At 41.3% G+C, this 26,555-nt stretch overlaps 1 protein-coding gene across 9 annotated transcripts in view; it reads left to right on the forward strand.

The window, feature by feature from the left end:
- Window positions 1–26,555, forward strand: part of ELAVL4 (ELAV like RNA binding protein 4) — a 95,800-nt gene that overhangs the window by 35,476 nt on the left and 33,769 nt on the right. For all 9 annotated transcript variants that reach the window (XM_053577019.1, XM_053577013.1, XM_053577016.1 and 6 more), the window contains exon 2: window positions 6,888–7,128. In XM_053577019.1, the coding sequence (XP_053432994.1) occupies window positions 6,888–7,128 (241 nt within the window). The remainder of the gene's footprint in view (window positions 1–6,887; window positions 7,129–26,555) is intronic.

Genomic DNA, 26,555 nt, shown 5'->3' on the forward strand with positions numbered 1-26,555 from the left:
AATCTGCATTTCACATACAGATAGAAAATAGAATGGTAGTTGCCAGGAGCTGGGGGAAGGGAAGAATGGGGAAATGAGGAGTTATTGTTTAATGTGTATAGAGTTTGAGATTTGCAAGATGAAAAGAATTCTGGATGGCAGTGATGGTCTCAAAACAATATGAATGTACTTAACACCACTGAACCGTACGCTTAAAAATGGCTAAGATGGCAAATTTTATGTTATGTGTATTTTACCATAATAAGAAAAATTGAAAAAAGAATATGCATTTGAAATAGCTTCTACACATGTGCCTGGCACTTGTAGTAAATGCTCTGTAAGTGACTGGTGATCTACCTGTTCTGTCCTCTTTTGTTATACATAAAATAAGGATAATAGTAACACATTATTGGCTTGTACTTCATAGAGTTGCTTGAGGGATCCAGTGAGCTATGGGACATGCACGGATATTCATTCATTCTACAGTCCTTTATCTAGAACCTACCAATTGTCAGGCCATCTTCTGCATTCAGGAGATACTGTGGTAAGCAAAAGAGATATGATTTATGTGCCACAGACCTTGGAATTCAGGTCACCATTCCTTATGGATTGTAAAGTGCTGTACTCAGAAAGCGATGGGGGTGTCTCTCCGTCTCAGTTTAAGTGTATTTCTGTGATAAGACTACTGCTCCCTGCCTCTCTCTTCACTCCCTGCTCAAAAGGAGAAGTAAATCTTCATCCAAGTGACTGTGCCTGCATCGTCACAAAAGTACACAGGAGAGGCAGCATGTAGACCTGGGCTCCAGTCCCATTTCTGCCTCTACCTATTAATGTGACTTTGGGCAAGTCACTTCCCGTTTATGGTCCTCAGTTTCCTGGTCATTACAATTGCAGAGTTGGGCTCTGTGATCCCCAGTGTTTTCTGACATCTGTCGTGCACCCACACTGTAAACTCAGTCCTGCCCTACTCCTTGTCATTATCTCTGCACGCCCGGAGCCTAGCACACTGGGGCTCCTCCTCCGTCCATCTAACATACCCAGGCCTAGCCGTAGCAGAAATGAACACTTATTAAAAAACGTGCATGTGATCTGACATCCAGGAAGTGTTACAGGTACCTTCAGTGGACACAAGGACCCTGGATTGTGGCAAAGAAGGTGTCATGAAGAGCAGAGAGGGTTGGTTTTCCTTTTTTTCAGGAGCACCCTGAGAAGGTTGGCCCAGCCTCTGCTCCTCACCTCCTCTCTGCAGAGATAAACAGCCCTGGCGATGATCTGGCAGCTGCACATCTGAGGCCTTCCCTTGTGCTTTTGTTGTATATTTTGCATAAAAGAGTGGTGGGAGGGGTGAGGTTAATGCGTTAAGTGTGAGTAATTAGTCATTCAAACCATCCACATTTACAATGACAGGATTTGAGTGCCTACGTTATTGTGCACTGTTCTAATAGTTTATCCCTGAAATTTTCTGCCTGTATAATGTTTCTTAAAATATATCACAGGAACATAAAAGATTTAATGTAGTGCTTTGTACAGCCATTAGAGTCTGAAGTCAACTGAACCTCCTCAATTCTCTATCCTGGATGCTGACTGTAATTCTGTTCTTCATTGCCATTCAGATTAGGAAAGGAAGGCAAGTCAGGGGGTTGGAACCTGGTCAGCTGCAAAGTTGGCTGTGAGACCCACACAGAATGTTTCATTAAAGTACATATGCACACTTGAGTAACTGATATATTTATTTGCAATGAAAATTGTGCTGTTAGAATCTCAAAGGTGTTAGCCCGAGGAAACAAGTGTTCTGATTTTGCCCAGCCAGCCTCTGTGCTTACTGCTAGATGTGCTTCCCACCAATGTATCTTTCTACATCTGGTCTGTTTCCTAAGTAGAGAATATGGGTGTCCTCTCTTTAAGATCTGTCGTGTACCTTAAAACGTTGTAGTTTCATATTCATGCGTTCAGTATCTTTACATCTTGGCAACTTCTCTTATTTTTCAAATGATGTTTTAAAATCCTCTTGATTCACTCACATGTCAGATTTGATTCTGACATTTTACATTTCCGATTCTTTTTTTTTTTTTTTAGCCTACGTTGCATCCTGGGATGTATCCTTAAGACCAGTGAGGGGTCTTGTTATATGATGTATATTAACACATTTGCAAATGTTTCTCAGCTTTCAGACTGTACATTTTTATTGAGAAAACTCTGAGAGAGATAGTGTGTGTGTGTGTTTGCATCAGTTCTTTCTGGGTACACAAAAGAATAACTGTGTAGTGTGTGCAGAGCACAGAAAGCTCCATCTTTATTGAATGAGAATGACTTGACCTAATTTACAGATGTGGCCTGTTGAAGTAGCTCAGTAGTGAGCCCTGCATCTCATGGCTCCTTTCTGAAGGTTTAGGCCCTTGTAGAGTTATGTAATCTATAGATTGGGCTCAACTCCAGGAGTGAACATAAATTGAAAATCCACATAAGATGTCTGAAGATCCACAAAGCTGATGGGGGAACTGAAATGATTTTGCTGTAGCCTTGTTACTTCCTAGGCCTTTCTGGAGCAGGTAGACCTGTGACATGCTCACATGGACAAGTGTTTGCCCAAGTTCCAGTGAACAAAAGACGAAGCTGGCTGTGGAGTGACCTTAGACAGCCTAGGGCCCTAAGAATCTCATCCTGCTGACGTGCGACTTACATTCCTGTACATCCTCCATCATTAGCACCCAAAACCCTGCCTCAGTGCAGAATATTCTCTAGATGTTTATGGGGGACCCAGAAAAAGGGTAACTTGAGAAAGGTGGAGAGCAGAGAAAGGGGATCTATAGGTTGGGGGACTATTTTTGTTTTGTTTGGGGGTTTTGCCATTAAATCAAAATGTAGTAGTTGGGCAGCTTTGTGGTTCTGCCAGCTGGGCCTCCTCAAATGGGTAAATTCTGAATTTCAAGCTCCTCATTGAGTTGGCAGTGCTTCTTGTGTTTGTTGCCTGGACACCTAACTCAGTGAAGCAGTGAGACAACACAGCACACAGAGGCGCTGCACAGACCCGCGAGGCCCCATGCCGGCTTGGCAGAGCTGACACCTGCTTCCCAGCCAGGAGCTGCACTGCCGCTCTGTAACGTCTTCTCCGTTAGCACGCCGCCCTCCCCTGGGCCCGTCTCCCTGCTTCTTTTCCTGGACCCTTGCCTCAAGAACAGAGCAGCTGAAAAGGCTTTGCTGTGTACAATTTCTATCCATCCTGAAGAAAGCTTGATTTAAGATTCTTCTCAGTTTTTTGCTTTCTCCTTGCTGTCTGGACCAGACTTCTAGAATCCTACAGTTGACCTGAAGCCAAGAAGAAAGTTCTGGTGATGGGAGAAGTGGAGCCACTTAAGTTACTTACATGATGGTAAAGAACCTTGGACACTCCCCCACCTTCCTTAATCCGCTTTATTTCCCTGGCTCCTCTTGAGACTTCATGTTTTTCTTTTGGTTTCATTTTCCACTTGTGATTATCAGAAGCGGAAACAGAGTAACACTCGCCTATTAGAGCATGATGAGGAATAACAGTTACGAAGCCTGTAAGCACTTTGTGTTTTAGAGACTTGGTACATATGATCTCTCATCCTGGAGCTAACCCCTGTACAACAGGCTTTTTCCAAGTTTTATGGAAAGGAAACCAGAAGAGGGAACCGAGGCTCAGAGTGTTGAAGTAACCTGCCTAAGATCACACGGCTAATCCATACCACTGGGATTTTAAGTCAACTCTTGTCTTGACTCAAAAGTCTTATTCCTTTTTTATTATGCTACTCACTTCAGATAAGAAAACAAGCAAAGACAAAAAAAAAAAATCTTCAAACATTGATAAGGGTATGGAGCAAGTGGAACATTCCTACTGTGCTGATGGGAATATAAATTGGTTTATGCACTTTGGAAAACCTCTGGCAGTTTCTACTAAAGCTGAACATACAAACACACTGTAACCCAAAAAACAGAACCCTAGGACTATCCCCAGCAGAATTGTATGCATATATGCACCAAAATATGTGTACATATGCTCATAGCAGATTATCTATAGAAATTTAAAACTAGAGCAATCTAAATCTTCATCAATGTAAATAAAATGTGATATTTCCATATAATAAAATTCTCTATAGGTGTAAAGAACAACGTCTAACAACACAGATTACACTCCAGATGTGCGTGAAAAGGCCTAAGAGTACTATTGTATGATTCCATGTATATAAAACTGAAAAATAGATAAAACGAATTTATGGATTAGAATTCAGAAAAGTGGTTACCTTTGGAGGGGGGTGATGTAAATGATAAGGGTGGGGACATGCGAAAGGTTTTGGGGGTGCTAATAGTGATCTGTACCGGGATCTGAAAGGTGATTACCCAGAAGTGAGCCGTGTCCACCATGTAAACATTCTTTGAGTTGTACCCTTAAGATTTACACACTTTACTGCATAGTATATTCAGTGAAAATACGCACAAAAAATTCTCTGAGCAGCCAAATGGTAATTATAATGGAGGCTAGTAATACAAGTTATTAGTGATGTGCTAAACCTTGGTTTCCTCATCTATAAAATGTAGAGAATGTTAGAGTATGCTTCACTGCGTTCCTATAAGGAGACAGTGAGAGAAGTCCCAGCCAATAATTGGCAGAGTCACGTTAGTAAATATCAATGATTGTGACTGTGCTCCCACCACTGTTCAGGCATTTTACATTATCACATCACTGGGTCCTTCCCAACACTCCGCAAGGTACATGTCGAAGTGTGCCCATTTTTCAGATGAAGAAAACTGAGGCTCCTAGAGCTTAAATCCCTTGTCCAAGGTCACACAGCTGGAAAGTGACAGAGCATGATTGTATTTCCCAGGAGCCAATGACTAATTTCAGAGAAGACCGAGGCAGTATTGTGATCGACAAGTAGGGGTTGGGGATAGAATGGGCAGGTGGAACTGCTGGGCTGCGTTTGGAGCCACGAAATTTGGGTGCAGGCCCTGCTTTCCTGTGATGACAGAGAAGTCACTGGGCATCTCTGGACTTCATCTGAAACACGAGAGTAGTGAAGCAGATTTACTCCCTTCCAGCTCTGCCGTTTTGTGATTCTCCATGTTTATCACCCCATGCAGGACATCTTCATGATCTGACTCCATGATCTTAAACCCACTTTCCAGCTAACACTCTGTTCTAGCATCTTCTCAGTACTTTCCCTAAATCCCCCTATTCCGTAAGCAGGAGTAATTGCTTCTCTACCACCTGCCGGTTGCCCTACAGCAAGCCATTTACCTTTCTGTGCCCTCCATAGACTATAAGATCCTTGAGGATAAGGACTTTCATTCATTTCTTTTTTTGTTGTTGTTGTTATTGATTCTTTTTTTTATTTTTTTATTAATATTAAATCATAGCTGTGTACATTAATACGATCATGGGGCACCATACACTGGTTTTATAAACAGTTTGACACATTTTCATCACACTGGTTAACATAGCCTTCCTGGCATTTTCTTAGATATTGTATTAAGACAATTATATTCTACATTTACTGAGTTTCACATGTACCCTTGTAAGATGCACCACAGGTGTAATCCCACCAAACACCCTCCCTCCCCTCCCTCTCCCCCTTCCCCATATTCTTAGGTTATAACTGGGTTATAGCTTTCATAGTAGGGCTGAGTACATTGGATACTTTTTCTTCCATTCTTGAGATACTTTACTAAGAAGAATATGTTCCAGCTCCATCCATGTAAACGTGAAAGAGGTAATGTCTCCATCTTTCTTTAAGGCTGCATAGTATTCCATGGTGTACATATACCACAATTTATTAATCAATTCGTGGATCGATGGGCACTTGGGCTTTTTCCACGACTTAGCAATTGTGAATTGGGCTGCAATAAACATTCTGGTGCAATATCTTTGTTATAAAGTGATTTTTGGTCTTCTGGGTATATACCTAGTAGAGGAATTATAGGATTGAATGGCAGATCTATTTTTAGATCTCTAAGTGTTCTCCAAACATCTTTCCAAAAGGAATGTATTAATTTGCATTCCCACCAGCAGTGTACAAGTGTTCCCTTTTCTCCACATCCATTTCATTCATTTCTTTATTCCCATGCACGGTGCCTGGAACAGTTCACACATCCAAGGAAATCTTTGTTTAATGAAATATTTAAGTCCCCCCAAAATCGTTTTAGAATAATAATGTGTGAGAAGACAGCCTCAGGCAGTGCTGGACTTAGCTAAGGTGGAGACATAGAGAAAACTTTTCCTTCATGTTTTTTTTTTTTTTTTCTTTTTGTCTGTTTGTTTTATTAGAGGTCTGGGAAAAACAGTTACAGAGTGGCTGGATAAAAAAAATCATTAGAAGACTTTGCAGCTCCCCAGCATGTACTTATGAAATCTGAAGTTTGATCAGTGATTAAGCATCAGTGAAAATCTAAACCCTTCCCATATGGAACAACCCCATTTAATCTAATGTCATTTACTTTATGAGATAGTTAATAAACAGGTACTGTATTTGATCTTGTGAGTGTAGCCCTCTATATTTAGCTTTTTCAGCTCTAATGGAACTATAATTTTAATCATGATTATTACTTTACATTTTAATTATAATTTGGTGTGGCTTAAGTATACATTTCTGAGAGTGATTGTGTAATGAAAACAGAAATTAGCTTTTCATTAACAAAATAATGGGAGAGTTCCCACTGCATTCTAGTCTGTGTTCAAAATCTATGGGCAGGCCTAAAAATAGAAAGGGGAGTTTAACATTTTGGTTAAAAACATGCTTCTAAATTGGCTGTGTTCACAACTCAGTCTCTTTTGCTCCATTTTTCTTTATCACGTTCCCTTTCTTTTCAAACATAAAATAAAATAAAATCCTAAGAGAGACTTTGTGTCTGAGATTTTCAAAAAGCTCTTTAATATTTTTAATTTCATTTAGATAATTAGCACCATGGAGCCTCAGGTGTCAAATGGCCCGACGTCCAATACAAGCAATGGACCCTCCAGCAACAACAGAAACTGTCCTTCTCCCATGCAGACAGGGGCGACCACAGATGACAGCAAGACCAACCTCATCGTCAACTATTTACCCCAGAATATGACCCAAGAGGAATTCAGGAGTCTCTTTGGGAGCATTGGTGAAATAGAATCCTGCAAACTTGTGAGAGACAAAATTACAGGTATGCTTTTCTTCACTGTTCTAGATTGGGGGGTGGGGGGTGGATTTGCAGCTACATTGTTCCATGAGCTGTGCTGCCTTAATGGAAATGTACGTGCATAATAATGCAACTGAGCGTCTGTATCCCGTCCCCGTGGGTTGTGTGGATACACAGTCATAAGCTCACACCCTTACACATATGGACACCTCCTAAAACCCTGCTGTGGAGTGGTAGGACTGGGAAGCAGACGGACTTTGGTGCTTCTTCACCTTTATGTGAGATGACTCTGGTTATATCCTCTTTTATTCTTTTTTTTTTTTTAAAGAAAAGCTTTGTCACAAACACTCAAATCAAAGCAGAGCCTATGTCCTTCACCCTTCTAGGTCCTCTTTTATTCTTAATCAGCCACCCCTTCCTTTTGTTCTTTAATTTCCAGTTCTGCCCTCTGCCCTTCCTATGCACCACACTAGTTTTTATTCATGTATTCTTTTCCTCTAAAACATTTGGTTTGTGTGTGCCCAGTGTTTTTCTGTGTATAAGACAAGTGTTTTAATGGGGAGCACTGTGGACTTGTGGAAGGGCAACACAACTGTCCATTGTCTTGGGGAAAAACAGGCCCTGAGCATGCCAGATTATTCTGGAATACAACAAGTCTGCACTAGGAAGGAGATGCTTAGTGAAGATTTACATGTGAGGTGTTTTATTATTTTATTTGTTTGTTTTAAAAATACTCTTCAAGATGTCAGAGACTTTTTACTTGAAAGTGAAACAACACCCTATATAACTTCTATACTTGAGATTTTTAGTTTCTGATTTTCTTCTGCTTAACACCTGTTCACTGAGGAACGAATGTTTGCCAGACACTGTCATTCTTTGAGGGAGGAGGAAATTTTCTTGTAATCATATTGGAAGTGAGAAAATTTTCTTAGGAAAATATTAGACTGTCTACTCATGACAGTGAAGCTACTGCTCTCTGATAACTCCACTCCTGAAATCAGTCCTGCTCAACTTTGAGAACTTGTCAGTTTTGGGTGTTGACTTTTGTTTCCCTTTCTCTGGATATTTTAATTGATAACCAACTTTCCTATAAAAGAAAAGAGGAAGCTCTATGATTAAAACAGGGAGATACATCATCTTGCTTTTAAATTGAAGAACACAATGCATGTGTGTTCTCTTCTGTTCTCATAATTTCACATGTACATTTGGCCCCCTTGTTAATTACTTATTACTTTGCAAAATCATAAAATTTAAAAAACAACGATACTTTCTAAAATATAAGTCACATAACACCCCTCAAGACAAAATTTCCTCATCTGTAAAACTGGAAAATAATGCTTATCTCAAAGGGCTTACTGTGAGGACTGAATGAGAGACTGGATACTACATACAGAGCGTCTAGCACAATGGCTGTTGTATAGTGGTCTCTTAATAAATGGGAGATGTTATTACTACAGGTGTAGCTAGCACACTTCAAGGAGAGTGGCTAAAACAGAAAAATTACATCGAAGTTCCCAAATAGGGCCAGGATCATCTATCCTTTTACAGAATTGCCTGTACTTTCAGAAAGCCGATGTTTAGATTCCTGAATAATCTTTGTATAATAGGATGATAATTCAAACCAAATTAAAACCACTTAACCATATGATTCTTCCTCCCACTCCTGTATAGGAAAATGTATTTTTGGCGTAGCTTTACCTTCTAAATGGGGACTCTGCCTGTTACATTAGTGGATATTATTAATCACCTTTTCAGAAGACTCCCCTTAGCACTGTAGTGAGATTTTCAAGAAGTACTGATTCATGGTGTTGTTCCTTGTTTTCTAAAGACACATGTTTAAACAAGCAGATTCCTTTACTGAAAGAATGCTAATTTGGTAGTTCACCGAGTGGATTTGAATAGGAGTGACAGCTTCGAAGACAGCCTTTAATTTGGTATACAAAACCAAAATTGTCAACTTTGGTTTGTTTAGCACCCTCTCCAGCACAAGCAGAGACATACAGTAGCATCTGAGCTTAAAGAAAAAGCTTATGGGTTGAAAGCAGAAATACAATTCAGTCATAAATTTATAATTATGCATTTTTTTAATTCAAGCCAGAAAAAAAAAAAAAAAGGAAGAATTGTATTTGTAGGGAACTTACCAGAATGAGACAGGGAAATATAGAGAGAACGGAGATATTTGCCCTCATTTGGTAGCTGTGTTTAATAAAAGTAGAATTCGTGGTTGTAAAGAGTGCTTATTAAATTCTTCATTTACACTACCTAATTAATTCTAGCATTTTAAATTAACAGTGAAACTAGTCCCTGCTGTACCATTCCATAGATGCTGCATATTTCCTCCATCCACCCATTGTTCAGGTTTAATTGGCTATGCTGAAAGTCAGAGAAGGAGGGAGAGATAGGGCTGTGGGGAGATGGGGAAGGAGAGGGAATCGCTCTAGCAGAAGACCTTCCAGGGCCTACATTGGGGGTTAAGTCACAATGCAGGCTGGGAGAGGTGAGGTATCATACCAGGCAAGTGGAAGGGCTGCAGCTGGTGGTTCAGAAGTCAGGGTAAATGACATCATAGGTATTTTTGTTGCCCTGATTTTTAACATCCCAGTCCCCCCTTTTCCTCTAACACCTCCTACAGATCTCAATGCATCTCGAACCTGTGAAGTTTACAAGGAGTTCTAAATACCCAGTGGGAGGATTGGGGAGGTGGGAGGTGGCAAAGAGATAAGAATTCAAGATTAAGATTTTTCAGCCCCAGTCACTCCCTAAGAGAATGTAATGGATTCCCTTAGAAGGTTCTGGCTTCTATAATGTTAAGATTCTCGAGAAAGAGACAGAAGTGACTCTGTTGATAGCATTACTAGTGGGCTGGATTCACTCTGGCTGTGGGTTACCAATGGATTCTCCATTTGAAAACACAAGGAAAAACGTGGGCATGAAAGCAAGTGTTAATCTTTGTATAATAGGATGATAATTAGGCATTTATGAGGACATAAATGCCACCAGCATTTATCAAGCACTAACTCTATGCTAGGTACTTGCTAAGCACCGGACAGGCCTTATTTCATTCAACACAGGGAACAGCCTCCATTTTCTTAGATGAGGAGACTGAAGCTTAGCAAAGTAAAATAACTGTCTCAGGCAGCACAGTTACCAGCGTGTGACGGAGCGAGGAGTCATCCCCAGTTTCCAAAAGCGTGATTGTTATTTGGAAGTATGTACAGGGGGAAGATGTCTGCTTAAACCCCTCCTCATAACCCAGCACAGCATCATGTTCCTCTAGTAGAGGTTGCTGGCTGCCCTCTGGAGAGTCTACCTAAAGCACCACGGCTTTAAAGGAGGCTCCTGTGTACAAAGGGAGGCAAAGTTAAAATATTTATCATCCTCTGGGGATATAACTCAGCCTGTGTCTGCTTTCAGAGTAGAGCAAAATTTACTGAAAATGCCAGCTTTGAGTTACCCTTACAGTGCTTTTGGACATTGCTGTTACTTACCTTATCAGATTTTCTTTTTTCAATTGGGTAAGGACACTTATCAAGATAATCTAGGTACCAGGGAGAGAAAAATGCATGTCCTGAATTGCTTTTGTGTGCAGCCACGGGCACGAGACGCACTGGAAGCCAAGTCCTTTGCTTTTCTCCTTCAACCACCTGCAGCCTCTGCTGCTGGGGAAAAAGGGAAGTGGCACATGACCCACAGGACTCATGCAGCCTAGAAACTCAGGCAGAGGGCACCAAACTCCTGGTAGAAATTTCATTATTCACGGGGACTTTGAAGAATTCATATTGTTCCTTAGTTTTTGTTTTGTTACCTTTTTGTTTTTGTGTTAGAAGCATTGAGATTGCCTTACTGAATCCAAGTTTCTATATGATCAGTATTTCAGGGGAAGAAACACATGGCTTAGCCAGGAGAAGGTTGGGTGACTCAGGGTATATTTGGAAGCCAGCAGAGCTAGGATGCTAGAATACATTTTTATAAATGTTTATCTCGTTACCACCCCACCCCCAAAAGGAATAAAGAACACAAAAAGTAACAAAGAAAAATCCCTAGAAAGAAAGAAATTGGTGTAAGACAGCAAAACCGCCCTCATCTGCCTAGCCACAGTATGTGATTATTATCACAGTGCTAAAAAATAATTGTATCTTCACTTGATGTCACTCTCTGCGAGTCCTCGCAGAAAGTGTACTTTTTAAGAGTAATTTTCTATCTATTTCAGGTAAGAGAGAGCTGTGAAGGGGATCTTTGAGAACAGGGCAGTCCAGGCTGAACCTTATCAATTACAAAACTGACTATATTGAAGAGACCAGTATATGGGACAGATTATATAAATGCTGTGGGTGGTTGGGAAAGGTGAAGTTTGTGTTAGCTGGAGCTATTGGAGAAGGCTTAAAAGATGGGGTGAGGATTTAGGTAGAGGAAAGAAAGGCAAAGGAACAGAGCTAAAATTCTAGTCAGAACAAAAGCATTTTTTGTTCCTCTGTGCTTTGGACAAAGGAAGTAGAGCTGGAACATGCGTCTTTGGAAGCAGCAGCCTAATGTGAAGCAGCATTTGCCAAATTAAGTTACACAAAACCAGAAAATTAAGTTGGTTAGAGTTGCACCCCAATGGACAAAGGCAACACTTCCTAAACACCACCTCTACTCCATCCCTTTGTTTCTGCCTTTACAACACATGTCTTTGTCTTAATTAATATTACCCAGTGGAAAAAGCAGAGCAAGGCCACAAAAAAACAAAACCCTGACTATGGTCATCAGGGTGAATATTTGGCTGCCACCTTTGTATCTGAATTTGCATCTCTAATTAAAGGAACCAACTCAGTTTTGATGCAGTGGCATCAGGTAACTTGGTTTTTTGTCTCAGATTTGTGAAAGTGCTAATAATCCTGTGTCTCCTCGGTAGGTGAGAGGTGGGGCATGGATCACACAGCAGTGGTGAGAGGATGTGTTAGAGCACCCAGGCCAAGTTAAAGAGGGACAGGGGAGTGAGGGCTAGAGATTGTCTTATGTTACCTCATATACTTAAGAAACTGGACTTCCAGGAACACTGTAGGAATTTGGTTGAACTTTACTTCTGAGATAACTGTATAAGCAATAAAAGGCTCTTTAAAAAGTCCTAAAATATGAAAGCGTTTTGAACTCACTCCTGAAACATGAATTCAGCCCTAAAGTGCGTTTACTGGCATAATTTCTTACAATACCCAGTGAAGACAGGTAAGAATAATAGCAGCTTTTGTTTGCTGCTTTTGTGTGCTTTCGGGTGTGTTCTGAGTACAGTAATAAACGCCTTATATGCAGTGGCTCATCTAAATAATAAATTGGGATTTCTTGGAGAATCATAATAATAGCCAGTATTTATTGAGCACTTGCAGTATACTAAGAATGTGCAAAGTAGATGGAGTCTCATGTAATCCTCAAGACAGCCATTGTACAGCTAAAGTAACTTAAAATTAGGAGCAACTGAGTAACTTTACCAAGATGACTTAGCATCCAAGTTAGGGGAGCTGGGACTTGAATCCAGTGCTGTCCAACTCATGTGAGTTGTCTAATTTATGTTTTATCTCTGGAATTTTACCCCCACGGTACTAAACTGACTCCTCTCTTTTGTAAGCCACCTAGGCTTTACACCTGGGGAATGAAAAGTTTTAGTGTAGGGAAACATAAAGAGAGCTCAAAATCTTTTGTTTGAGAAAATAACACACAGTGCATTAAAAAGATTTTTTTTTTTTTTTTTTTTTTAGTTGAACAGGTCACTGCTTACTGAAAAAGGAAACTAGATTTGGAATGGTTTTTAACATCTGGTGTTTTCATTTCATGAAATACCCTTCACTATGCTCACCTTTCCTTTATTTTGCAAGCCCTATATTGAAATAGATGCTGCCTTAAATTTAAGCATAGTTAAAACCCAGCCTCAATTAGGCATATCCAAGAAAATCCCAACATATTGACTAGCTAAATGAACTTTTCTACATGCACATCAGAGAGATATTTGTTAGTGATGGGAAAAGTACAGGAAATCATAGCATTTATCAGCATATTTTGCTGCTGATTTGGAAAAGGTGCTTGCTACGGTGTGATGTGTCTCCTGAACTTGGAGGAGAATCAGGCAGATTTGCCTCTGTCATTTTATTTATCACCTCCCTACAGTCATACGTATTCCACACAAAAAAAAAGAATAAAAGAGTTTTGATTTGTTAACTTCGAAGGGAGGTTGATTATTCTTGGGGCTGAATGGAAAATTTTAAGTATGGAGAAGATTTGGCAGCCTAATAGGGTTACAAAACAGGAGACTAGGAGTCTTCCTTATTAAGGAGAAATGGAAGAACATCAGATCATGAAGTGCAAATCGTAGACCACATCATCAATGTGCCTCTTAACACACTCATCAAAGAGAATCCAAGGCTTTCCATCCTTCCTAATTAGGGCAGGTTGACAGTTGAGTGGCGCTCTGGAGATTTAGGGTCTGTGCGGGCACATTATGCAGCTTTCAACACTTTTTTCCCCAGGAAGGCAATAGTCAGGATTACAGACCAGGTATGGTTTCCTTTTGCCTCCCGGCTGTCTTCCCCTTCATGTTCTCTTCCAAATCAGACGGTTCTGTCCTGCTTCCAAACTCAGATAACCATAGGGAAGTATTCTCACATCCCAGGAGAGATGTCTCAAAGGATTTTTACCTAGGATGTGAATCAGGCCTGGGTATTTTAAGAATTTTCTATTTCTGTGCTTTAGCTGACTTTGGTTCGTAAGACCAATTCCCTATTCACCCAGCCTCCTCTCCTTCTCCCAGCACACACACACACACACACACACACACACACGCACGCACGCACGCCCACACACTCTGCCGCTCACTCCTCCCTTCTCTGTGGAATGGCCTGGTTGATTGAGACTAGGAACCAAGCAGGAAGGTAATGTCAAACTGAAATTTCCACACATTATCTAAAAATGTAATTCATCAGTTTCAGGGTAGGAGGAAAGTACTTTCTGAAATGTGTTAATGGGAAATTCATTTTTTTCTTGTCTTCCGTGAAGTGTAGTAGAGGTGATTTCTTATTTCAATCTGCCCCTGTACCCCCATTCCACATCTCCCTTACTGCTCTTAACTGATGAACTCTGTATCTGTCTTTATTTCTCATAAGAACTAAATATCTCTAAGTTGCCTTTTCGTTTTTCCTACAGTCCTCAAATTGAGTTTTGATGGGAGAAGATATTTCTAGTTTGGAGAGAAGATAAAATTCAGATAGAGACCATATATTTGTATAAAGCTTTTACATTTGTAAAACATTTTCCATCAGCCGACTATATTTATTTAATGTCTACTCTCTCAGACCAAATAAATGTTATTCCCTTTCCTTCTGTCCTCTGAAATTTCATATCACAGTCTATGAGGAAGCCAAAAGGAGTATGACATAGTTTATGTCCACGTGTGGTATAGGGTCAATGAATGGAAGAAGCTAGAACAAATTACACTAGCGTTAAGGTATGAGAGGGCCTGGGAGCCTACTTGCAATGCCAATCACTACATATTTACCTTTGCTGTTCTGTGGGCGGTATTTTGTTTTGTTCTTCACCGAAACCCAATCTCATCCTTCCTGGTCCTGGCTGTTAATGAAAGATAGTGAATAAGGATTCATAACAATACAATAAAGTTAGAGATTTGATGGAATGCCTACTGTGTGCCAGCTATAGCACTAGGCATATTACATATGTTATCTCGTTGAAACTGTGTATCAGTCAGACATAATCAGTGGTATTATCCCCATGAGTTACGGATGAGGAAGTCAAGCCCTTAGAATTAGACAGCCCTTTAGAATTAGGTCTAAATGCAAAGCCTATGGTCTTCTGTTGCCTTAACCCCTCTGCCTCTGCTGAATGAAGACAAAGACAACAGCAGCTATGGGTGTTCAAAGGAGAAAAAGATGACAATGGACTGGGTTCTCAGAGCAAATGTCAAAGGAGAATAAGCCTTCAACTTGGTCCTGAACTTGGCAGAGATTAGATTGCTGGAGACAAATCCAAGCAAAACAGGCAGCTGAGCCTTCAGAGACATTGTTACAGAGTGGATGTTTATGTTGCCCCAAAATTCATATGTTGGAACCCTAACCCCCGATATCATTGTGTTTGGAGATAGAGCTTCTATTTATTAAGGTTAAATGAGGTTATAAAAGTAGGGCTTCGATCTGATAAGATTAGTGTCCTCATAGACACTAAAGAGAGACCAGAGTTCTCTCCATACACACACACCCTAAGCAAGAAAGCAGCTGTCTGCAAGTCAAAAAGAGAGCCCTCACCAGAACCCAGCTGTGCTAGCATCCTGAGCTTAAACTTCAGCCTCCAGAACTACAAGAAATTAAATTTCTATTGTTTAAGCCACTCAGTCTATGGTATTTTGTTATGGCAACCCCAAATGACTAATAAAGACATCTTCAAGGGATAGTGAATAGAGCAGTCAGGACCTACTCTGTTGAAGATAAGAGTTGATATCACCTTTGTACCAATGAAATAACTAAATGTCAGAAAGGTTAAGTAATTTAACCCAGCTAATAAGTAGTGGAGCTGAGATTGGAACTCAAGTCTGTCGGACTCTGAAGCCCATGTTCCTTCTTCTTTGCTAATCAATAACCTTACTTAATGGTGTCTACGATCTGAAAATCATTGGTTATCTCACTGAGGTCAGGTTCATGTCCACTCAGTGACTTGCTCTCCACCTACTTCAATTTCTTGCTGATTTATAAGTTTGTTATTCTGCTTGGACCTTGTTTTTTGCTGAATGTCTGGTGAGATGCAAGTCCCCATCACCACAAAGTGAATACAGCCAGTTAGGGTAATAATTCTTATTCCCATGGCTGCTAATGGATTTCTCATCACGAACATCTTGAATCAGGTGAAATGATTTTATCAGTGGTATGAGCATAAAATGTAAACTTAGCACTCCCTAATATTTGCTGTTTGTGTTTGTTTTCAGAGGCTTTGGTAATTCCTTTAAGCTGTCGAACACCCCATATGGGCAATGTCTGTACTCACTTTACAGGTGAAGCCAGGGCAGCCCAAAGAAGTCTCGGGTCAGGCGGTGCCTGTGGCTCAAAGGAGTAGGGCGACAGCCCCATATACTGGAGGTGGTGGCTTCAAACCTGGCCCCAGCCAAAAACTGCAAAAAAAAAAAAAAGAAAGAAAGAAAAAAAGTCTTGGGTCAGGAGCACTGGCTTCTTGTTTCCCTTGCTCTGTTTTCTTCTCTTCCCCTCTCTGCCTGTTGCCACCCTGCCTGCTCTTTCAGCCTTCTTGGTTATTTTTATGCCACTTTTATTCACAAGGATTTGAATCAGCTTATTAGATAATATGGAAACGGCTATCTCATAATTTCTAAAATAACCCTAAAAAAAAAAAAGAGTAGAGGGAAATGGACATAGAACAGTAAAAGAGGCCAGAGGAAAATTAGTAAATTAAAAATGGCTAAGTGACCTTCTGACCAGAAACGGACCACCTAGTTTGAGTTTTCTTCACATCAGAGAAAAATGAATGGTGACAACCTTTGTCCCTTTCTCGAGTGCTATCTGGGATCCAGCCCCACACCCCTTCCTGCGACCCTCGCTCTTGCTCTTTCTCTGGCTATTTAGACCTCTGACTGCGGCCACAGTTACTCACTAAGAGCGGGTTCGAAAGGAAGCCTGGCACCGTATAGATGGAATTCCCTTTTCTCAGCCTTCGGATCTGAACCCATTTTGGATTGATGGACTTGTTTTTTACAGCCAGGGTAGGCAGTAGCACAGAGAAGCTGCCCGAGTGCAGGCCCTGTTTTCATAAACGCCTCCGTGTCGCCGAGATGCCAGCGGAGGCGTTCTGAGGCAGGGCTTCCCTGCCCGCCCTCTGGACAACTGGCTTCTGATTCCCTTCAGTCCTCCTCCTCCCTTCAGACTCTGAGGTTGGACATGCAGGAGCTTTAGCTGTCTGCTTCCATCTTTCTGCTGAGGTTTCCTATAGTAAGCTCTGTTTAGTTCTCCATTGCCACGACCCTGAGCTAGATGACAAACAGGAAACGTGGATGTCATTTGCACCTCCTGGTTCTAACTGGAAATCTAGAACTAGTTCTCAGCCACTTTTGCCCTTCCCACCAGCCAGTGGAGCCCTCCGAATGAGAGAGACCACCTTTTAAGTGCAAAAAAAGAGAGAGCTCCACACCTCTCAAAATACACATACGTATACCCAGCTCCCAATTACCTTCTTGTCAGCAATCCCAAACACAGCTGTTGAACTAACCAAAAGTGAAACAGACTTCAGTGAAAGTCTTGCCCCCAACACACATACTTAACAGATGTGTGTGTGGCCTTACATAACTCACTTTATCCTTTTAGACCTCCTTTTCCCCAATATGTAGTAGAGAAAAATAAATCTTTTTTTTTTTTTTTTTGAGACAGAGTCTTGCATTGTCACCCTCAGTAGAGTGCCATGGGGTCATAGCTCACAGCAACCTCAAACTCTTGGACTCAAGTAATTCTCTTGCCTCAACTTCCCAAGTAGCTGGGACTACAGATGCCCTCCACAATGCCTGGCTATTTTTCAAGATGAAATCTCACTCTGGTGCAAGCTGGTCTCGAACCTGTGAGCTCAGGCAGTCCACCTGCCTCGGCTACAGAAGTGCTAGGATTATAGTTATAAGCCACCATGCCCAGCAATAAATCTTAACTCTCTCTTCTTTGAATGGTCCCTGTGAGTTCAAACCAAGTGACACATGTGAAGGCACTTTCTAAATGGAGAGACCCCTGCTATCTCGTAATTCCTAACAACTTCTTACCAAGGTTTTGACCTTGGGCCAACAGATGAGTAAAAAGAGAAGAGAAAGGAAATAGATGACTGTTCTTGGTTCATCCTCAGTTATGTCAGTCCAAGTAGGAAGTGGGAAACAGCATCTGAGAAGGCAGGAGAACGGAATGAGAACTTACTTTTTTTTTTTAATTTTTTTTGAGACAGAGTCTCACTATGTCACCCTCAGTAGAGTGCCCTGATGTCACAGCTCACAGCAACCTCCAAGTCTTGGGCTTAAGTGATTCTCTTGCCTCAGCCTCCCGTGTAGCTGGGACTACAGGCACCCGCCACAATGCCCGGCTATTTTTTGTTGTAGTTGTCATTGTTGTTTGACAGGCTCAGGCTAGGTTCAAACCCGCCAGCTCTAGTGTACGTGGCTGCAACCCTAGCCGCTGAATTATAGACATCGAGGCAGCATTTACATTTATTAAGCACCTGCTAGGTGCCAGATGTTAGATGATAATTGTATATTCGTTCTCATTTATTCCTGACTACAACCTGGATAGGTAGATACTAGTGACCCCATTATTTTGATGAGGAAACCAACTCTCCTGGAGCTTAAAGTGACTGACCGAAAGCCACACAGCTGGCAAGTGGCAATCCTGGCTGCATACCCGTGTTTGTCTGCCAGTTGGGACAAGAGACCTTCACAGAGAGATTTCCCCATGTTTTCTGCTGTTTCATCCTGAGTCATGAACGTGGCTGTGTAGGATATATTCCAGTAAGCCTCAGAAATAGCTGCAGTAATAACAAACACTAGTTTTAGTGATTCTAGAATATTGTAAATGAAAGCCTGTAGCTCAGTGTAGTTGCTCCTTTACTTACAATAAGCCTGCGTCTCTGTATACCCATCGTTACGTTTAAAATATAGTAAACTGAAAATGCACTTAATACACTGATAAACTAATTGTAAAGTCAAAAAATGGTAAGTTGCACCCTCCTAAATTGGGGACCACCTGTATGTGAAAGGATCAGCATAATTTCTGAGATTATTTTTAAAATTAAGCTACTTTTATAAGTGGCAACACGATAAAATGGAAGGAGCTACCAAGTTCTTAGTCTAGTACTAGCTGTGGGACTTTCAGGGGATCAAGCCAGTCTGTCCTTCTGGTTGTTGTACATAAAATGGGCATAATGATACTGACTCTTCCCACCCTCCTGTGTGTTGTAAGATCAGATAAGCTGCTAATGTGTTGCTAAGTTATTAAAATGATACACCAATTCAGGATATTACTGTGGTCACCTAGAAGATAGGACATTATAAACAGGGGGCTTGGGGCGATAAAGCTAACTGCGATAAGCTAGCTTTGCTTTCTAGTCCGCCTTCCAGATGTTTTGTTCAGTTATCTACATACATCTCAACAAAAGATGATTAACTCTCTCAGACATCAGTGTCTGTTATTAATGCTCCAGCTGATCAAATTACAATGCCACAGATCCTACTTGTGCTGTTAATATTAGATTTTGGATTCCGGTCTATAATGAACGATTTTTCCTCCATGCATTGGAAAAATTGGTTAGTAGAGTTCATAAGAAAGTTTAATTAGCAGGCTGTTTGTGAAAATAGCGGTTGTGAGTCATCGTTCGGAATGAACTCGCATTTCTCAGGCTCGAATTTGTTCTTGTGTTCCTTGAGCAGCCACATAGGATCCTTGTATTTGGGAAGCTGGTGTCCATGTGCTGCCCACTTGAACTGCACCATGTAATAAGCTAATAACAAAAACAACAGATGTTTTAAGCCACAGTGGAAGAGAAGGCTGAGGGTGTTTGTGTATTTATATATCTGTGTCTGTGTCTTTCAGGGGAATATTACAGACCTACTCTAATCCAGCTCTGCGCTACACAGTATAGTGAATAACAACTAGCCTGCCTGTGTTTACCTCCCAGCCTCACCACGTACTAGTTGTGTGAACAGGAAAATGCTTACCCTCTCTATGCCTCAGCCTTTTTACTTCTATTCTAAATAGGCATATTGATAGGATTATTTGGGGAATTAATATATGTAAAATACTGAGAATATCCCTTGGCATACCCTAATATAATTCTTACAGCAGTTCTGTGAGATTTGGGTTTTATTAGCCCAATTTTACAAGTGAGGAAATAGACTTGTCCAAGATCACTCAACTTCTAAATGGCAGAGGGAAGTTGAACTCATGTCTATTTGACTCCAAAGATCCTATTTTTGTCTGCTATACTCTACTATAGGGTCATAGGCTTGGGTCTATACTCTACTTCCAGGGTCATAGGCCTGGGTCATTAAGTATAGATGCTATGTGTGTACGCATGTGCCTATAAGAATGGGAGTGTCCATACAGCCACACACAACTGTGTTTTGTTTGTTTCCTTAGGTCTTTGTTTCTCCTGGTGAAACTCCTTAACCTTATTGCATGCTGACCACTGGACCCGTAGTGATCTAGAACCAGACTCATACAATGTGTACCAACATGAAAACATATCTTCAAATGTCTGATTCTCCTCCCCTTTATGCATCTCTGTCCTGTGTCTAGATTATCAGAGAAGCAAGATTGTCATGTCCCCTGGGAAGCAGAATTGTAGCCTGTCACAGTGAGAAGCGACCTTGGAAGTATTCTCTGGCTCTGCCTCCTTGTCCTCTGTTGGTCCTTCTATTATCTCAGGAACTATAGCTCAGCTGTGGGGACCAGACCCCCCCCCACCTTAGGTTAATTACATCCTGAGACAGTGTTCAGCCCTGTTTCAAAGGGTCATGTTCAATTAGAAATCCCATCTAAAAGTCTTTCCCAAATGTGCTTAATCATTAATAAGGATTTTTTTCTTAAGGGGTTCTATGATCACATGAGTTTGGGAAACTGAAATGAAGCAAGTTTAAGAGAGGTTTCTTTTTATCCTTTCTTCTTTGAGTCTGTGCTAACATGCATTGTAAAAGTTAAAGGGAATGGGCTCGGTGCCCATAGCACAATGGTTACAGTGTCAGCCACATATACCGAGACGGGGGCGTTGTGGCGGGTGTCTGTAGTCCCAGCTACTTGGGAAGCTGAGGCAAGAGAATCACTTAAGCCCAAAAGTCTGAGGTTCCTGTGAGCTGTGAGCTGTGAGCTGTGATGCCACGGCCCTCTACCCAGGGCAACATAGTGAGACTCTGTCTCAAAAAAGTTAAAGGGTGGCTTGGTGCCTATGGCTCAAGTGGCTAAGGCGCCAGCCACATACACCTGAGCTGGTGGGTTCAAATCCAGCCCGGGCCGCCAAACAACAATGATGGCTGCAACCAAAAAATAGCGGGGCATTGTGGTGGGCACCTATAGTCCCAGCTACTTGGGAGGCGGAGGCAGGAGAATTGGTTGAGCCCAGGAGTTGGAGGTTGCTGTGAGCTGTGATGCCATGGCACTCTACCCAGGGCGACAGCTTGAGGTTCTGCCTCAAAAAAAAAAAAAGTTAAAGGGAACGGTATAATACTTAGCATTACCCAAGGAACATTTTGTCCTTCAACATTTTCTATACTATCCTTTCCAAGCCAGGAGGAAAGATTGGCGCTCCAGGAGAGATAAGTTCAGAGGTGGGAGAAAAGGAAGCAGTTTGGGATAGTTTATTTTAAGAAACACGTGAGGTCATCTACTGCTCATGGGTGTGCAAATAGAGGCCTTGATGTCCAGGGAAAGTCTCATCTGATCCAAGGAAGAACATTAAAAGGTCCATCAGTTCATGAGTGGATTAACAGTTGAATACCAATGGTTGGGGGTGGGTATAGAAGGTTTGTGTTCATGTGTCCCTGAGCCCTCCCCACTGGTATGTGACTGATAATAAAATGTGGGATATGTATACCATGGAGTTACTAACTGAGCCATAAAAGAGAATTAATTAATACCTTTCCCAACAAACATGAATGAAACTGGAAACCATTCTCCTAAGTAAAGTATCTATACATTGGAAAAACAAACACCATTATTAAATTGGAACTAACTAATGATCCACATGTGTTTCCAAAACTCAGTGGAAATCAATGGGGAGGGGAGGTGAAAACCTACCTAATAGGTAGAATGAACATTGTTTGGGTGATGGGCACACCTATAGCCAAGACCCAGGCATTACGAAAGCAATCCATGTAACCAAAAAGTTTGTGCTCCCTTAATATTTTGAAATATAAAAAAATAAAGGAACAGGAAAATGATGCCATATGGATCTAGCTCTCTAGCATCAGTGCAGTCCCATCTCCTGCTAGCCATTTTTTTTGAAAATCGTTGAGTACTGAGCACGTTCTATGCATGATTCAAACCAAGAGTTCATCTAGTATCCTGATTTCTGGGGGTGACATTTTATTTTCCACCGCCTGGAAGAGCTGAGCCATTAGAACGTTCCCATTTTGCAATCTCCACATATTCCTGGACACTCCATTTTCACGTCTGCCAGGCGCTTGACAGTGTAATGAGACGGATCATACTTGCTTGGGGTAGCCATTCCCCAAGAATCCCTTAGCTTTTTGGAAAACCTAAGAAGATGGCTTTCCTCCTCAATTTCTATCCCACAGACCTATTTCTGTGAGTTCTCTTGTTCTTGGGTCATTGTCTTTATTTTGTCTTATCTCCTCCCTGCAGGCAAAATAGCAATAAAAAGGAAAAACATTCTTTTTTTCTTTTTCATACATGTGAGGAATTTCTTTTTAAAAACAAATTTATTGGAATTGAACTGAACTGTCACACCACAGTGGTGAGCGTTATGTCTGTGACTTGACTATCTCGTGAACTCCTTGATGATAGGAATGGAAGTATTCATCTCCGCATTCCACACAGAAAAGTGTGAAATGGGTTCAAGGCCAGAGAAACCCCAGGCATTATTCCAGAAAGGACACACTGACAGAGGTTTTCAGACAAAGGCCTTCAGCTAATATTTGACATCTTGACTTCTATCTGCACAGACAAGTTATCATCTCCTTCAGCAAGAGCCATGAATTTTCTTTTACTTTGAATAAAGGCAGTTTTAATAGGTGTATACTTAGTTAATATTTATGAGCCATTACTTTGTGCCAAGCTCTCTCACATAACTTATCTCATTTTATCTGAATCCCAACATGATATCAGGAGCCTCCACATGCCCTTTGTAAGAATAGTGTCTAGTAGGAGTTTTGGAAACCATTGTCTTAGCATTAAATACTGCAATTTCTTTCACCCATCAGACATCTCACCCACAGAAAGTTTCATTTTGCCCAGAGGCTAATTACAGTGTATATAATTAGTATTAACCTGATAATTTTTTCCACATCTTCTTTCTTTGTTGCTAAACCCTTGTCTTTAACATCTTCTACATTTCTGGAATCACCAATTGGGTTTTATCCATTCTGGGTGGAAAGTCTTGTCTATCTGACGTCTAGACCTTTGTTTCATGTGTGAGCAAGCCAACCAAGGATTAAGAATTCTAGTTCATTTTTCTGGCTAGCTGGGAGTTTGCCAAAATCCTCCTATTTTCTTTTTCAACTATTGTTAAAAATATTTTTAAATGTGTGACTATTCTTTCCTGTCTTGTAAGAATATTCTGAACATAATTTAATTTAATGTCGCTTCAATTAAGAATTTTTTAATTGCCCCAAGGTCACCAGTCTGAACACTTCTTATTTTTGTATGATAAATGCTGATGTTGAGACAGTTGACACTGAGGTTTCTATTGTCCCCTGTGCATTATCTAGAATATTTTTCCTTTTGGTTTTCTTTTAACTAAGTACCTGATACTAGCTTTGATCTTACAAATTTCCTTTCTTTCCTGAACAGAAGAAAGCTAATACTTCAGATTAGTTCATTTTTTCATTTATTGAGGTTTATTATTGAAATGTATATTTGAAGACCTGCCATATGCAGCAATTCATTATATAGGACAAATCAAAAGAGGGGGAAATTCCTTTAAGAATCAGTTGGCGCCTGTGGCTCAGTGAGCAGGGCACCGGCCCCATATACCGAGGGTGGCGGGTTCAAACCCAGCCCTGGCCAAACTGCAACAAAAAAATAGCCAGGCGTTGTGGCGGGCGCCTGTAGTCCCAGCTACTCGGGAGACTGAGGCAGGAGAATCGCCTAAGCCCAGGAGTTGGAGGTTGCTGTGAGCTGTGTGACGCCACGGCACTCTACCGAGGGCCATAAAGTGAGACTCTGTCTCTACAAAAAAAAAAAAAAAAAGAATCAGTTGGCTATAATTCAGCACTCTGGGAGGCTGAGGTGAGAGGATCGCTTGAGCTCAGGAGTTCCAGACCAGCCTGAGCAAAGTTGGTGGATGCCTGTAATCCTAGCTACTGGGGAGGTTGAGGCAAGGGGATTGCTTGAGCCCAAGAGTTGGAGGTTGCTGTGAGCTATGATGCTACAGCACTCTACTTGGCGACAAAAAAAAAAAAAAGAGAGACAGAATCAGTTGGCTTGCTTTTCTTGTCAGATAGTAATTGGTCCTTTCTGCTTTGGCGACTGCTAGAAACGAGTGTGTATAATCTGCATCGCCATGTGCAGAGGCGTCACTTCACAGGGACATGAAAAGTTTGGTTGGTATCTTTTATGAATTTAAGAAACTGTATTAAAAGCCTGCGTGGGCTTTGGAGCTGGATGGATTCAAGTCTCAGGATCTGAGGCCTCCTTGATTGTAGATGGCATTGGTAATAGGCCTTGTAGGATTGTTTTAGGGAGTAGGAATGAGATGATAGAAATAAAGTGCTTACTATAGTCAATGTAGTGACCTCTGCTCAAAAAATGATAACTATTTTTGTTACTGTCCATTCACTAATTGAATTCATTCATTCATCCATTCAACATATATTTATTGGACGTCTGCTATGTGCCAAATATTACTTTAACAGGATTCAAGTAACAAAATAAGATCCACATCCCCATCCTTAAGAACCTTAAAGTACTTTGAGACATACCTTTAGTTCAGCAAGCTTATATTGAATACCAACGGTGGGCCAAGCAAATTGCTTTAATGCCACACGATGGGTAAAAATGACATCCACTTAGGAAGCCAGAATATAGAGAATCTTTGGAAATAATCAAAGACTGGAGGAGGAATTCAGAATAAGGAAGGCTGGGTCGTGTGTGTGTGTGTGTGCGTTGTTTGTTTGTTTGTTTTGAGACAGAGTATCAAGCTGTCCCCTTGGTAGGGTGCCATGGCATCATAGGTCACAGCAACTCCAACTTTTGGGCTCAAGCAATCCTCTTGCCTCGGTTTTTCTATTTTTAGTAGAGACGGGGTCTTGCTTTTGCTCAGGCTGGTTTCCAATTGAGCTCAAGCAATTCACCCGCCTCACCCTCCCAGAGTGCTAGGATTACAGGCATGAGCCACCGCCCCTACCCGGGGTCCTGTTTTTTAATAGTGTTGTTTTCAGGGAGCAGGCACACTCAAAAACAGACACCTAAATGATTTCTGAATCTCTTCCAGAGGTATAGGGATATTTTATATACATATCTGAGGATGGATTCAACTTAGAAATGATATTGATGGTACAGGTAGACTGATAATATCAGCAGCCAGTGATGGCTATAAACTTAGTTCTCTCTCCTCAAGGGGTGGAATGCCTTTATCTGCCTGGTGCCCTAGACTTCCTATTGTCTGGCTGTCTGGCTGTCTCCTGATTTTCTTATACCTCCTTCTTCTCCCTTTCAAATTAGTCTCAGTTCAGGTATTATATCCTCCAGAAAGCCCTCGTTCCTTCTCACTATCATAACACTTAACCATACTCTACTGTTATTGTTAATTCATGGGTCTGACTTTCCTACTAGATCATAACCTCCTTGCTTGTTTCTTCCTTTGTCTTCAGTTTCTGGATCCATAGAAGGGATTTGAAGATGATTGGCACTAAAGTCTTTTCCAAGACTGTCATTCTGGGATGCCTCAGACCCAGTTTGAAAGGCACAAGCAAGCTAGATGGGAACGGGATACTTGGAGATATGCGGTACATTAGAACCAAATAGAAGAATAAGAATTGGGCAGGGCAGCACCTGTGGCTCAAAGGGTAGGGTGCCGGCCCCATATGCCGGAGGTGGTGGGTTCAAACCCAGCCCCAGCCAAAAACTGCAAAAAAAAGAATAAGAATTGGAAATGGTACTAGAAAGCTCAGGCTCTCTCAAAGTCTCAGGCATATTGTGCAAATTTTCACATTTTCTAGAAACCAAGGCACTGCAGGGAGTATGCTGGCTGTGAAGTCAGATGGGCTTGGCTACTATACTAAGCCAAATAACCTTCTACAACTTATTTCTTCCTATGGGCCTCACTTTCCCCTTCTGTAAAATATGAATGGAAATACCTGCTTAAGTGGGTTGCAAAGATTTGAGTAATGATGTAAGTGAAGTGCCTGACCCCATAGTAGGTGCTCAATAAACATTCCCTATTACTTTCATTCTCAATTAGGAGTTAGGAGAAATTAAAACCAGCTGTGAGCATTGGTTCCCCCTGTGAAAGGTTATTATGAGTCAGTCTTGCCGACTGCTATCGCATCTCATGACCAAGCGTAGGTCGGCTTCCGTTTGCATCCCTCCAGGTATAGTACCCTTGCCACTTCACAAGGCAGCCCACCCCCTTATTTTTTTAATTAAGTTTATTTATTTTTGTATTTTTGTTGTTGTTGTTGTTGCAGTTTGGCCAGGGCTGGGTTCGAACTCACCACCCTCAGTATATGGGGCCGGCACTCCACTCTCTGAGCCACAGGCACCACCCTAGCCCAC

The sequence above is a fragment of the Nycticebus coucang genome, chromosome 22 (genome assembly GCF_027406575.1).
Source record: "Nycticebus coucang isolate mNycCou1 chromosome 22, mNycCou1.pri, whole genome shotgun sequence".
In the NCBI taxonomy this organism is placed as follows: domain Eukaryota; kingdom Metazoa; phylum Chordata; class Mammalia; order Primates; family Lorisidae; genus Nycticebus; species Nycticebus coucang.